Source organism: Conger conger, chromosome 4 (genome assembly GCF_963514075.1).
Source record: "Conger conger chromosome 4, fConCon1.1, whole genome shotgun sequence".
NCBI lineage: Eukaryota > Metazoa > Chordata > Actinopteri > Anguilliformes > Congridae > Conger > Conger conger.
In genome coordinates, this window is record NC_083763.1 from 22,253,421 (window position 1) to 22,267,094 (window position 13,674).

Genomic DNA, 13,674 nt, shown 5'->3' on the forward strand with positions numbered 1-13,674 from the left:
TCGCGTGAATTATTACACAACAAATATGCTGCTATCATGCAGAACACAAGACAAGAAAAAGGCAGCTTTGTTTTAATGAGGCTAAGTGAATGTCTTTCTTGGTGCAGGGGCCAGGCAGTGGCCTTTGAGCGTAGCACCCAACCCCCCCCTTCCCCCCGCCCCCCCTGCCTCACCCCACCCCCACACCTCCCGTCCTTCCAATCCATACAAACTCTGAGTCTCCAGTTTATGTTTATGGGCCTGTGAGGCTAATATACATTTTAATGCTCTTCAATAGGAGGAAAAAATAATCCAGCTATTAGATTAGAACATGTGCTCTCCCTGTTAAATTAATGACAGCTGAACGCGGAGATAAATTTAGGTTTTCATATTTAATTATGGCACACTGCAGTAGTTTAGTGAGGATAAATCGCACAATTATTATGCTTCAGGGTTTTTTTTTGACTCATGGTCTGATATCTTTCCTTAATAGCAATGTGCATTTCAGAGGGCAATAAACCTTATTGTTTTAATCATCAAGACATGCACCAAAAGAAAAGCCCACAAAGAGTCGGTTCAGACTTTGTAATTATGCTCTTTGGTAATGGCCTCGATGCTATATCTATCTATATCTACATTTATTTGCATTATATATACGTACATGCCATTGGTACTTATCTCTCTCTGAGATGCATTGCGCGGAACAAGATAAAAATATTGCCTGGAAATGCAAACAAGCTTGTTTTTTCTTGATTCAGATTTTGTGATCATGTCTCGAAATGTTAAATACAAAATTTTCTCAGTTTTTTTTCACACGGACAGTTTAATATGGAATACACATTTGCTGTCTAAATAGTGTGCTGGATATGAATAAAACTGCTAGAACTGTAGCTAGCGATCTACATTTTTTGTCATTTCTTCATTAATTAACGACTTATAAAAACACTACAAGGCAACAGGACTATTTGCAGCTCTAATATAAGTGCTGGAGTAAATAAAGGTCTAAGGAAGACGTGAAGCCTCCAGACAGTGAATGTGCTTCGCTTTGATGTGAATTTGAGGTGAATAGTGAATGTGTGAGATTGTTTAGCGACATAAACACATTGATCATTTATGTGAAATATGTTATTTTGCTGTTAATTCATTGTCCATCACATTTTTTGACCATCCCTACATGGAGTTCTGCAGAATTTATATCCTTGGGTTTGTGCTTATGGACCCCCTTCTTCAGTTCAGACCACAAGTGTTTGATTCTTATGGTGTTATGTTCCTATGGTATTTAAGTCTGAAAGCTGAGATGGCCATTGCAGAACATGGATGTTGTTTACACTTTCATTTGATGTGTTTGGAGTCATTGTCCTGCTGGACAATCTACCTATGACAAAGTCTCCGCTTCCTAGCCGAGACAACCAGATTTTCTGCCAAAATGTCCTGGTAGTTTGTTGAATTCATTTTGACATGCATCTTAAATAGGACAACTGGCAGCAAAACATAAATGACCCACCTCCATATTTGACTGTAGGTATGAGTTGCTTGTACAGTATGCATTCCTCTTTTGCTGCCAAACATGTCGATGGTGTTTATGGCCAAAACATTTTGGTCTCTTCTGACTATAGCACTCTCTTCCACCCATAATTCCAATGAGTTCTTACCAAACTCCAGATGCTTAGTTTTGTTTATTGTACCTAGTTGCTGTTTTTGTGCCTAGTATGGATGTGCAATTTTATGGTTGGTGACCTAAATATGCAAAACTGTGAGCCTTGAATCCAGTGTGTAACTTATGAAAACTGTTTTCCTTGCATTGTTAGGTTCTCATCGGGAATATTGACAACCTGATTCGCATGGCTGATGTGCCTTTTTATATAAAAGTGAATATGGAAAGAAGGTATTAATAGCTTGAATTTAGTGTAATTGTGCTGTCCATATATGTATGCTGTCAACAGTTGTTACATTTTCATAAAATAGGACCAGGGCAAAAAAAAAAAGTACAAAAACATTGCAAACTGTTTTATAAACTAAAACGGTCCTCTATTGAACATCCATTTGCAGGCAGCTGTTACTGTAGCTGCTGATAGGGCGATTGCATGCCGTGTGACACTAGTTCTTGTAACATGTCACCCGCTGCCTCTGCTTGCACTTATCGTCGCCCCATAGCACTCCCACCAAATGGGAGCAAACTTATCTGAAAGATTTGAGTGTTCCAGACTGCGTAGAGTGAACGTGCTGTTCAAAGCAAACTGTAGCAAAGAGCCTGTCTGTAACCCAAAATACTCCTGAAAACCATACATTCATTGCCAATGCCATAAGCATGATAGCTGGATAATGTCTGCAGATTTTTCATCAACTACCAAGTCTGGCATGGTGACACGTCCCATGGGCCTGTATGAACGCACCACGCTTCATCAAGCTGTAATATGCTCTCCCTGCTGTACTATAAAATCAGACTTATTTTATGATTAATATTTTATGAGTCATATTTACATTTTGATGGTTTTGTTCTGCTAAAGTCTTTAAATATTCAAATTTGAAAATTTGTGATGATGTATCTCCCATCTCTGGTGGTGGCCACACATAATTTGGATATCAAAATAACAGAAGTAATCCCATGACCACAACTAAAAGCAGCAGAGAGCAAGCAAACTGAAGTTCCAAAAGCAAATATCACGTCTGGATTTAAAATATAACACAGGAGGTTATCATGGCTGGCTGGACAAGCTTGAAGCACTCTTGAAGTAGAGGGCTCATAGGAAACCAATACACACAGTGGCTGTATCCATCTCAGACTCTTCCAGAAAAAGAAAAGACTGCACTGACGGCTGTGTCTTTGTAAAAGCCCTGACAAAGGCAATGAATAATACCTGGGCTGCTTACCATTCAACATCAGGTGTGTTTGCCTGCATACAAGGTCACCAAAGTCCAGGGCCCTGAAAGCCTGCAAGGCTTTGCAGGGATTAGGAACAGCTGGCTGCAGCAACTGCATACGCTCACATCCCCAACTTCAAACCCTCTGAGCTTTGAAACCTCAGTGAAAAGTAATAAAATAAAATAATAAAATAAAAATAATCCTCTGTTCAAAATAATTGATTAGAACTTTAATCTTTTTTGAAATTGTAGGCATACGCTTGCTTTTTTCTCACATCCCCTATATGTCAGTCGTTCAGGCTGTTTCTCTAGGCATACAACATGTGCAGTATATACGGTATTGTGTGTGTGTGTGTGTGTGTGTGTGTGTGTGTGTGTGTGTGTGTGTGTGTGTGTGTGTGTGTGTGTGTGTGTGTGTGTGTGTGTGTGTGTGTGTGTGTGTGTGTGTGTTTCTGCAAAACTTTATTTTGTTGTTAGGGCGGCCTGTAGCGTAGTGGTTAAGGTATATGACTGGGACCCGCAAGTTCGGCAGTTCGATTCCCGGGGTAGCCACAATAAGATCCGCACCGCCATTGGGCCCTTGAGCAAGGCCCTTAACCCTGCATTGCGCCAGCCAGGGGGGATTGTCTCCTGCTTAGTCTAATCAACTGTACGCCGCCAAATTACAATAATGTAATGTAATGTTGAGGAATTTCATTTGAAAGGTTTGGCAAGTTTAGACAGGTTAGGTGTCAAATGCTACATTATGCTGGTATATCAGATGAACGCATATTTAGAAAACCCATGTTCATATTCAGGTGTATACATACAGAACTGTAGTTCTGTACAGAGTACAGACTACTAATGTATGCATTTCTTTGCATCCTAGATAAGCTGCTTCATTTAAACCAAAGGTCAGGTTTTGCATGTTATTCAAATGTGTTTCCACCTGTTTTTGCCGTATGTGCATACAGTATTTACACAAAGAATTATGCCATGCATTGCTCATTGAATTTGGTCTAAAATTCCCCAAAAAAAGAATGGCCCTGTATATTAAATACAGTAAATACATTTTCTAATGAAAAAGTTAAAAAATAGAAATGTTCTGCACACTTATTTGCATGAAGTATTACCAACCAAGTAATGCTCAACACTAGCCCACGAGCCATCTGCAAGAAAATTCACTGCATTGGGACAATTTGAATATTTTTGTGAACAGCTGTGATTGGTATAAAAAAAGGATTATCAGGTTTGTAGAAATAACTATGAGATAAATATCAACTGTTTTAATTGTCGGTGTGCAGATGCTCATTTTTTACCACCAATATCTATGTTCGCAACTGTGGCTCATATTTCTAGGATGTTTTCTATTTTATTTCATATTTTTTCCTCTTGTTCATTTGAATGAAAGAAAACAAGAACAATATTGCACACAACATTGTTACACATTATTTAATATTTTTCAATATTATACAATTCTGATGGAATATGTGAAAGACATTCTTATGACAGTACTCTTACACAGGCTTCCATTACACAATGACAAAAAAATATTCCAAAAGATGTACTTCATAATAATAATTTGTGTATTCAAAATGTATCGCAAGCATTGCTTTTGGTAAAATGCAGGTTAAGCTCACAAGCACTCTCCTGCTGCTAAATGTCCTGTGATCCAGCGAAGGGCAAAAATATGAGCCAAAGAGAAGATCCCGAGTGTTTACACATTGTTGTTTTTTCACAACTGCGTCATGTACAGAGAGCTGCTAGCCTCGGAGACGGTTTCTGACATAACCCAGCCCCACGTCTCTCCTCACCGAAGGCATCCGCTTCCCAGCCTATTTAACAGCTATTTTCTTTTCCGGCTAACAGCATGCAGATTTCCCTCACTCTAAATTGTCGTGAATACGACGATCTGGGGAAATCAGTTGCGAGCGGGTGGCTCTCCTCTCCCCGCACACACTAGGAGAAATGAATGGCCCTCCGTACCAGTGTCCTCTCCTGCTGGGGGATTGTGGGCCGTCCTCCACCTGATGGAGGAGTGTGTGCGACGATAATGGTGCAACTGGGTGAACTCTTTATCAAATCGTTTCTCGGAGAACGGCGCAGAATGGCGAAAGAGCGAGAAAGGGGGAGAAAAGAGCCATTAATTTTGCATTTGCACACTTTCCGCGATGATAAGTTTTATCGCCCGCGTTGCTGCCGGGTGCGCGGTTCCTTTGCCGGGCCCTATAGAGTGTGCTTGGCTCTGTTTTGTCTCGAGTGCTCACCGTAAAACTGTTACATATTTCTGTACACAGGCATTTTCTGTGCCAGTGTGGTGCTCAGCTTCCCTCGTGAAAGAGGTGCATTACCAAATGTACTTTTCCTTTTGCTGCTAGACCAGCAAGTACTGTACAAGTCAGTTTCAAAGGGTTTCTTTTCTTGGAATACAGATAGATAATGGCTCAATACTATTTCTCTAGATTAGAATGCACTGCATTCAGCGTAGTGTAAAAAGACATGCATCTGCCAATGCAAGTGATGCCATAATATTGGTTTCCAAATCGGGAGTACAGTCGTTAAATAATATTAACACTACCTGTGCATAGTTCTTTGTGTTTTTATCTTCTTCTAGATCTTGTCAATGTTGAATTTACCTCATGAATAGTCATTAAAAATTGATTAGTACATGCTTGTGTTCAACAAAGGCTGAACCTTTCACAATTTTAGTATACGTAGAGAACTAAATTGAAAAAGACCCAAGACATCTGGCAAATTTTGGTGGGTATTTCTATATTACTTGGTAGGTTTATGACCTTATATATACATCAGCCTGTTCATAACTGCTTAGCTAATTATGTTGGATATTAGCACACATGCTGACATCAGCGCTTTGTTGTGTGTGGAGAAAGCACTCCATACCTACCAACGCATATGGAAACATACGTGTTAAATTGATTAGAAGTATGAACACACTTTCTGTTTGCCATCCATTCTCCTGTCTGTAAAACCTATTCAAAATCTTTTTTTTATTTAGTAATGTCATTTTAGTTTAATCAAAGTGTTTAAAAATAGATGTCTCAATCTGGAGGTTTAATATGGTTCTGACTGATTACTTTACTTATTCATAACCTTGCAATTATTTTGACCTGGCACTATAATAAATCTGGGTTATTTCCTTTTGTTTAATCTGTGGTCACATACAGTAGCCTATCTAGTTTTAGTGTATGACAGCTGATTCATTGCATCTTCACTTACACAGTGTTAGCACCTTTCCCAAGGCAAAAAGGGCCATTTGTGGTAGAAGCTGACTGGGATTATTTTGTGCCTTAGTTTCATTGGAGCAAACAGAAGAGTGGTGCATCCCTATGGAATCCGACCAAAAGGAAAACACTGTTGGGCTGTAACAACATAGTTTTATTTAATCTAAATAGTTGTGAAATTTGTATTTTTATCATTGTTGTTTTCATTTTTATTTATTTTACTAATATTGTGGTACAGTCTTACGAATGTTGTCTCTGCTTGCATCATAGGGAGTATGCTATATATGACAGGACAACAGAAGGCAAATATATTTCATTTAATACCGGAAAATTAACAATAGGTGTGTTATGGTCATTTGAACTGTTTTGTTGATTATATTTAATAACACATTAAAATAGTTATTGGAATCCATACTGTGGTCTCACATAACCAGTTTTCTTAACTGCATGATAGTCGAAACTAGAATAGGTTGAGTGATTAAAGTGTAAATGTCAGTCCCTCAGAGATTATGTCAGCTATAGATAATGATTTTTGGAAGTCTATACTTTTTGGTTAACAACATTTAAGGGAGTGGTAGGCTGGTACTGCAAAGTCATGTAAGATATTTGTTGGTTTTTAATCCTGTAGCTCAGGTATGAGTTAAGTCTGCAAGCATGATGGAGTGTACCCTAAAAACAATTACTCCATAGACATTTACAACTACTTTTCAGTGTCTATTATTGGTCAAGATTTCGCAGACATCTTTGGCTGGGGTTGGTTATTGTCTGCAAGCTGAGGTAATGGTCTTTAATGAGTTGTTCATTATAATTGTAGACATGTTGACATGACCTGTGACTTGGTCCCACACAGAGTTTGCCCAGTTTTGGTCCTTACCTGGAGGAGAAGAAGAACGCCCTGGCGGACTATAAACGGAAGCTGATGGACATCGACGACAACATTGTGATTCCCAATGGCAACGTGAAGAACACCCCAAAGAAACCTGTCCCAGCTGTGAAGGTAAGATACGTACCATTTTCATTAATTTCAAGTCATTTCAAGTCATTAATTTTATGATGATACGGTATGCAACTTTGTGGTATATGTGCAATATCTATATGGAATTTCATTGAATTGACTAACACTGTTATTATGAATAATATGTACTGTAGTTATGTGAAAAGACGAAAAACACTTTCAACACTTGTCCAGACACCCAAACTCATCATCTTTCTACAAATCTATTTTAGGGAATTTTCTTTAATTGGTTTTTCCTCAATTGTTTCCACTTGCAGGATGTGATTGCGAGAGCTCTGAAATACATTGGTGCCTATGTGGATCTGAGCAACACGGAACAAGTCCAGGCAGTGGTGGATGAGGAGATGTGCATCAACTGTGGGAAGTGCTACATGACCTGCAATGATTCAGGATACCAGGTAGACCTGCCTGCTGAGCTCACCTCCTTAAAAAACTCTTAAAACCACTTCCCTGGCAGACCCCTGCAACCTAACATAACCTCTCCTCTCCCTTACCTGGCCCTCTGAAAGCAGCCTGACCACCTGCTGTCAACCAGGGATCAGAAACTCACGGTCCTCAAAGGCTGAGAACTTTATTATTATTACAGTTATTCAGCTGACCATTTTATCCAAAGCCACTTACAGCTCATTAGACTAAGCAGGGGACAATTCCACCTGGAGTAATATGGGGTTAAAGGCCTTGCTTATGGGCCCAACAGCTGTGCAGATCTTTTAATGGCTACACCTAAGCTTGATCCACCAACCTTCAAGTTCCCACTCATGTAACTTCGCCACTAGGATACAAGCTGCCCCTGCTGGTTTTCCACCCTCTCTTTACCTGGGACTCAGATGTGAAGACCAGTCAGTGGCATTAATTACGTGGGAGGAAAGAAAACCAGGGCTGGATTTGGGTTTGACGGCCAGAGTTGATGCTTCCTGCTGTAGACTGTACTGTCCCAGGGTTCTTCTTCGTGTATCATGTTCTCAGTACAAAGTAGCTCCCTAGTTTTGGCACAGAGTCAGCATGCTGAATGTACTCATCAAGTGTTCGTCAGAAATATGGGAGCAGCAGGTAGCCTATTGGTTGGTGGTTCAAGCCATGGTGTAGCCACAATAAGATCCATGCATCTGTTGGGCCCCTGAGCAAGACCCTTAAACCTCCACAGTGCTCCAGGGGGGATTCTCCCCTGCTTTGTCTAATCAACTGTAAGTCACTTTGAATAGGTGTCATCTAAATAACAGTAATGTAATGGAATCCCTTGACTCAGCGCCTCTACTAATTAGGATGTTGGATTTTTTCTTATTATTACCAGAGTCAGCATGCTACCATTAGAATGATGCTTACTGATTGGCGCAGTACCAGTTCTTATATTATATGAACAATATGAAACCGTAAGAGAACTCCCTTCAGCAACGAGTGTAGGTCTGTAGACATGGCAGTCTCTTGAGAAAAGGGAGGCGCTGAGCGAAGGTTCTCTCACTGAGAAAACACAGCGTCAGGACAGTTTGATCAAAATGTTTATCTCCAGTCCTGCTGGTAAATAAACATCCCCCGCAATTTATCATACATGTGTGATGAAGTACCGGGCCTGTTTTTTCAAAGCCATAATTGTTCATTGTGACGCTTATTGTTTGAGAAAGGATCGCTGAGCGGGATTACATATTATTAATGGTTTCTAATAAAGAGAGACATTCATCATTATAACAAGTCATGATCAAATCGTTGCCTCTGCAAGCAATGTAAACACTTGGCTTTATGACACAAAAGCGCAAACATGAGCAAATGTACCTTCTACCAATGTCCTGTCAATGTTACCATGGTACATGTTTGGGGTTTTTTTCAGCAGAAACCATTCTTGAAAAGGCTTCGTATGAGTTTGGATTTATTATTTACACACGTTATTATTGAGAAGTATCCCCTCATAAATCATGCAACACGTTCAAATTGTAAAAAGGCTGTAATAAATTGAAACATGTTGTAGCCACCTTATTACTAAGCACGCGGGCTGTAAGACCGTGTCGCGTGTGATTAATTACAGCCGCACACGTAACGGGGCTTTGTTTTGAGCAGCAGTAGCAGGAACCCCTCCTACAGAGGGCATAATAATTCTAATCTAATAGCCTCTGCCTTCGTTTTTTTTTTTTTTTTTTCAGGCCATTACATTTGACCCCGAGACCCATCTTCCTGTAGTTACTGACAGCTGCACCGGTTGCACTCTGTGTCTGAGCGTGTGCCCCATCATCGACTGCATCAAAATGGTTGCCAGGACAACGCCTTACGTGCCGAAGAGAGGCCTCCCGCCTCAAGCTGTTGAGCCCGTTTGCTAAAGGAAGCAGGAAAAAACGGGCCGAGCGTCGACTTTACCGCATTGATTCCGCTCATAATTGCGGTGTGAAAAATTACCTTTATTATAAAAACGAATAATTAGTTTGTAGAAATAATTGCCTGATATAACCAAGCCAATTATCCAGAAATAATTGTGCAAGCACAAATAGTTGCCTTATTTCTAAACAATAGCAGCAAGGCTTTTTTTTCCTGTTGTTTTTCCTGTGATAATAGGACTGAAGGCGAGGTTTGCAATAATGGATGTTTATGTTGTGTGCAGCCTCCACCACAGATTGGTACTATGTTTCTTACAAGCAGGATGATGGTAGTCCCTCCACAAGTTTACAGCTATAAAATTAGCCAGTTTTGGTGACAATGCAAGCACAAACGCACATGGGCTCGAGTGGAATTGTTAGCGTAATTTTGCGCGACTGAATATACTTTACCTATGCCAGGTTTGGTAGTTTACTGATATGGATTAATTGTTGTCAGCCTCTGCATTGTGTACACTCTCCTCTTTGTTTATTTGCTTTTAGCCAAACCAGGCTGTAACACAGAATTTGGTCACAGTAGTAGTCTATAAGTATTAAGCAATTATGTGTTTGTGCACTATTTAACATTTGATTCTAATTCCCTACTTAATAATTTATCGTTCCATGTTCCAATTTATCTGTTTAATGAATTGCTATCACATCCTATGCAAATTTGAATGAAATATGAAATTAAATTTGAGATAGATAGTTTCAATAGATAGATTTACACTCATTGACCAGTTTATTAGGTAGACTTACACACCAGCTTGTTATTGCGAATATTTAATCAGCCAATCATGTGGCATTGACTAAATGCATAAAAGCATGCAGATGTGGTTAAAATGTTCCAGTGTTTTTCAGACCAAATGTCAGAATGAGGACAAAATGGGATCAAAGTGACTTTAACCATAGAATGATATGGTATGCAGAAGAGCATCTCTGAACACACAGTGCGTCATAGCTACAGCAGCAGAAGACTTCATAAGTCTAATATATAGCTAATAAACTGAGTTTAGCTAGAATAAATAAATGTATACATTTATAAATTAATAAATAAATAATGGTTCAGTTAGGCCTGGTTTATAAAACGTTTGTTATATAAAACAAAAATGACAGATGAGCAGAAGACGGAAGATGAACACTATGTTCCAACGCTTATTCATGGTTTCCCAACTGTTTCCCAACTGTTGCGGTAGCCATATTGATAACCAAATGATGACTGCTTATTGGGGTTCACAGCAGCCGATAGCATGCTCACATTACTTCTACTAATTATAAATGTCAATAGTAACTAATCTTTAAAATAGTAATAGTAATAATCATTAAAATAGACAATCTTTTTTGCTGTGTAAATTGCAGATTGTGTTAACATGACCGTTGAATGCGTTAACGTTGCCATTGAAAAGTTATGGTCACAGATTTCTGAGATTATTCATCTCTGATGACTGTGCCTCTCCAAACACACCTCAGGAGATCCCATCCCGACCATTTTGTGACGGTTCACTGCAGATCTGCAGATGTATTCACTTGCCTGTTAAACTTAAAGGTACAATATGTAAGATTTTTGTGTTAAAACATTGTTACAAGACCATTGTAAATCCCTTCCTATCGTTGAAAAAGGCTCACTGGCATGTTGACTCACCCTCTGCCTGTGTTTATATTCCCTAAATTTGGGTTTCAAAATATGCAGTTGACGGGCCAACACACTGTACCAAGAAATCATACATCCATACAATAATTAATGCTCATTGGTTGAAAATTGGTCAATGGTGTTTCAATGTCAGCACATTCCCAGAGAAGGAGTGGGATAAACAGTGTTGTGGTTTTAGTGTGTTTGTTGCTGCAGTTCCTCTCTTGGCTGTTAGAAGTCCGAAATTACCTATTGTACCTTTAACATTGTTCAACAGGCATGGACACAAATAAGCTACTTACATGTTTTAAAAGGCATGTGTGTAAGACGGGGTGGTATTTTAAACTTTGTATTAATTCCATGTGGAACTAAATTGTTATATTGTATGTCATTATTTATCTAATTCCTGCACTGGTACTTTAAATGAAGTATTTCTGAGAATCCTGATTGTTAGACAATTAATCTTCAGAAATAATCGTCCTAATTTGAATTAGATGCAGTCACTTGATCTTGAAATTTGAAGTTCATTTTAAATCAAGTGCAGTGAAAGCAAATGAAGCAGCTGTTTGTCAATGTTCTAAATAAATAATTAATAACATGCATGTTGTGTTGCCTTGATATGACCTCCACAATGTTATTGATTAAAGTCAAATTAGAAGAACTAGAAATGTCCAGTTTAGTCCAGTGTAGTTAAATTGTGTAACTGTCAGCACCATGATTCATAATTACTAATAATTAGCATTTTAGGAAATATTGAAAATGACAAGCAACACACACTATTCTAAATTATTTAATTTCATATTTCAGATGCAGACAGAAACCAAATATTTTGATAATCATACATTTTGGTAGAATTCTACATTACCTTGTACATTTTTTATTTTCATCCACAACTTACAAGTTTAAAAAAAATTCCAAGTAGATTTAAAATATAATTTCACAACAGAGTGAGCTGCGTGTTTTGAATCTGCTCATCTGAACATAACATGTAGTCATCAGACTGACTTTTATCTCCATGAATGCAGACACTTTTTCATTAATTAAAATGTAATTGAAACCTTGTTTCTGGAGTGGTTTGTATCTCCCTAAGCTCGTTCTGACCTGTGACTAGTTTATAAACATATGAACACTGCTCAAAACACAGTCTACAGTCAAGTGGTTGAAATTTCCAGTGACAGAAAAATGAAAATGTATACACTCACCGAGCACTTTATTAGGCACATTTTTACTTTATTACACCTACTTATTCATGCAATTATCAAATCAGCCAATTGTGTGACAGCAGTGCAATACATGCAATCACGTAGATACGGGTCAGGAGCTTCAGTTAATGTTCACATCAACCATCAGAATGGGAAAAAAAGTAACTTTAACTGTGGAATGATTGTTGGTGGTAGATTGAGTATCTCAGAAACTGCTGATCTCCTAGGGCACACTAGTCTCTAGAATTTGCAAATAATGGTGCAAAAAATCCAGTGAGCAGCAGTTCTGCAGACAGAAACGCCTTCTTAATAAGTGAGGGCCAGACTGGGCAAAGCTGACAGGAAGGTGACAGTAACGCAAATTACCACACATTACAACAGTGGTATGCAGAAGAGCATCTCTAAACACACAACACTTCGTAACTCTTAAGTGGATAGGCTACAGCTGTAGAAGTCAAAAAAATAAGTATAGTGCTCAATGAGTGTATATTGCCTGTCATTTAAGCCATTGTGTACCTATAGTCGCTGTCAAGGAATCAATCAATGTTAAAATAAATACAAATAAGTAAAATCAGTGTTATAATAAATACCATTTAAATATTGCACATGTAGTTTCCTAAAATGAAAAGCAGTAAGAATCTTTTTACTGAATTAATTTGTAATTTGCAGACCAATAGCCCCAAGATTGATTTACTGAGGGAGGGTTTTATAATGACACAGGTAAGCATTGGGGGGGGGGGGGATTATATTTAGATGTTCGAAGTCTCATGTTTCATTCAGTTATATCACTTGTTAGGCCATACAAAATGTTAGCATGGTGGGCAAGTATCCATGAAATAGCCTGTTTAGTTAGTTTATGCAAGCATCTTGTTGCAGGTCTTGTGGGGTCATCTGTTTTTCCAGTTAACAGAAAGCTTTTTCATTTGAATCTCTGTTTTTAGCATTGCACTTGAGTAATGACATGGGAGTCAAATGGGGAACGCTGACTTATGTAAATTGGTCTGCTAGTTATTTTAACACGGGTCAAACATGGTAAGCCTGTAAATGAAGAGGATGCATCTTGAGCACGGTTTAACATAAGGCCAACACGCGGTACGTTTTCTCATTAATGCAAGAGCGAGTATTGATCCGTTATCCCGCATTTGGAATTCTGCCAAGAATCAAAACAAATCCAATTAAAATGATCAGATTTCACGGCACACTCCAGCAATCTCTGCGCGACTGCAAAATCCCTGTGAAGACAAGAAAATAAGAAAGTATATATTTTTCAGAATAAAGCAGGACTGGGTCCTATTTTAGTTCATGAATATGATGCACTAAATGAACGATTACATGTCTCTGATTATCAATAATGGTAATGTCGGACTGACACCCTTTGATCAGTTGACTAGGTGAACAAATGCAATGTGTGTGATCTTGATTATTGGAC

At 38.6% G+C, this 13,674-nt stretch overlaps 1 protein-coding gene across 1 annotated transcript in view; it reads left to right on the plus strand.

The window, feature by feature from the left end:
• dpyda.1 (dihydropyrimidine dehydrogenase a, tandem duplicate 1) overlaps positions 1 to 11,643 on the plus strand; it is a 184,511-nt gene extending 172,868 nt beyond the window's left edge. Inside the window, exons 21-23 of the mRNA XM_061238784.1 lie at positions 6,913 to 7,059; positions 7,335 to 7,475; positions 9,210 to 11,643. Of these exons, the coding sequence (XP_061094768.1) occupies positions 6,913 to 7,059; positions 7,335 to 7,475; positions 9,210 to 9,383 (462 nt within the window). The 3' untranslated portion in view covers positions 9,384 to 11,643. The remainder of the gene's footprint in view (positions 1 to 6,912; positions 7,060 to 7,334; positions 7,476 to 9,209) is intronic.
• The last annotated feature ends 2,031 nt before the right edge of the window (positions 11,644 to 13,674 follow it).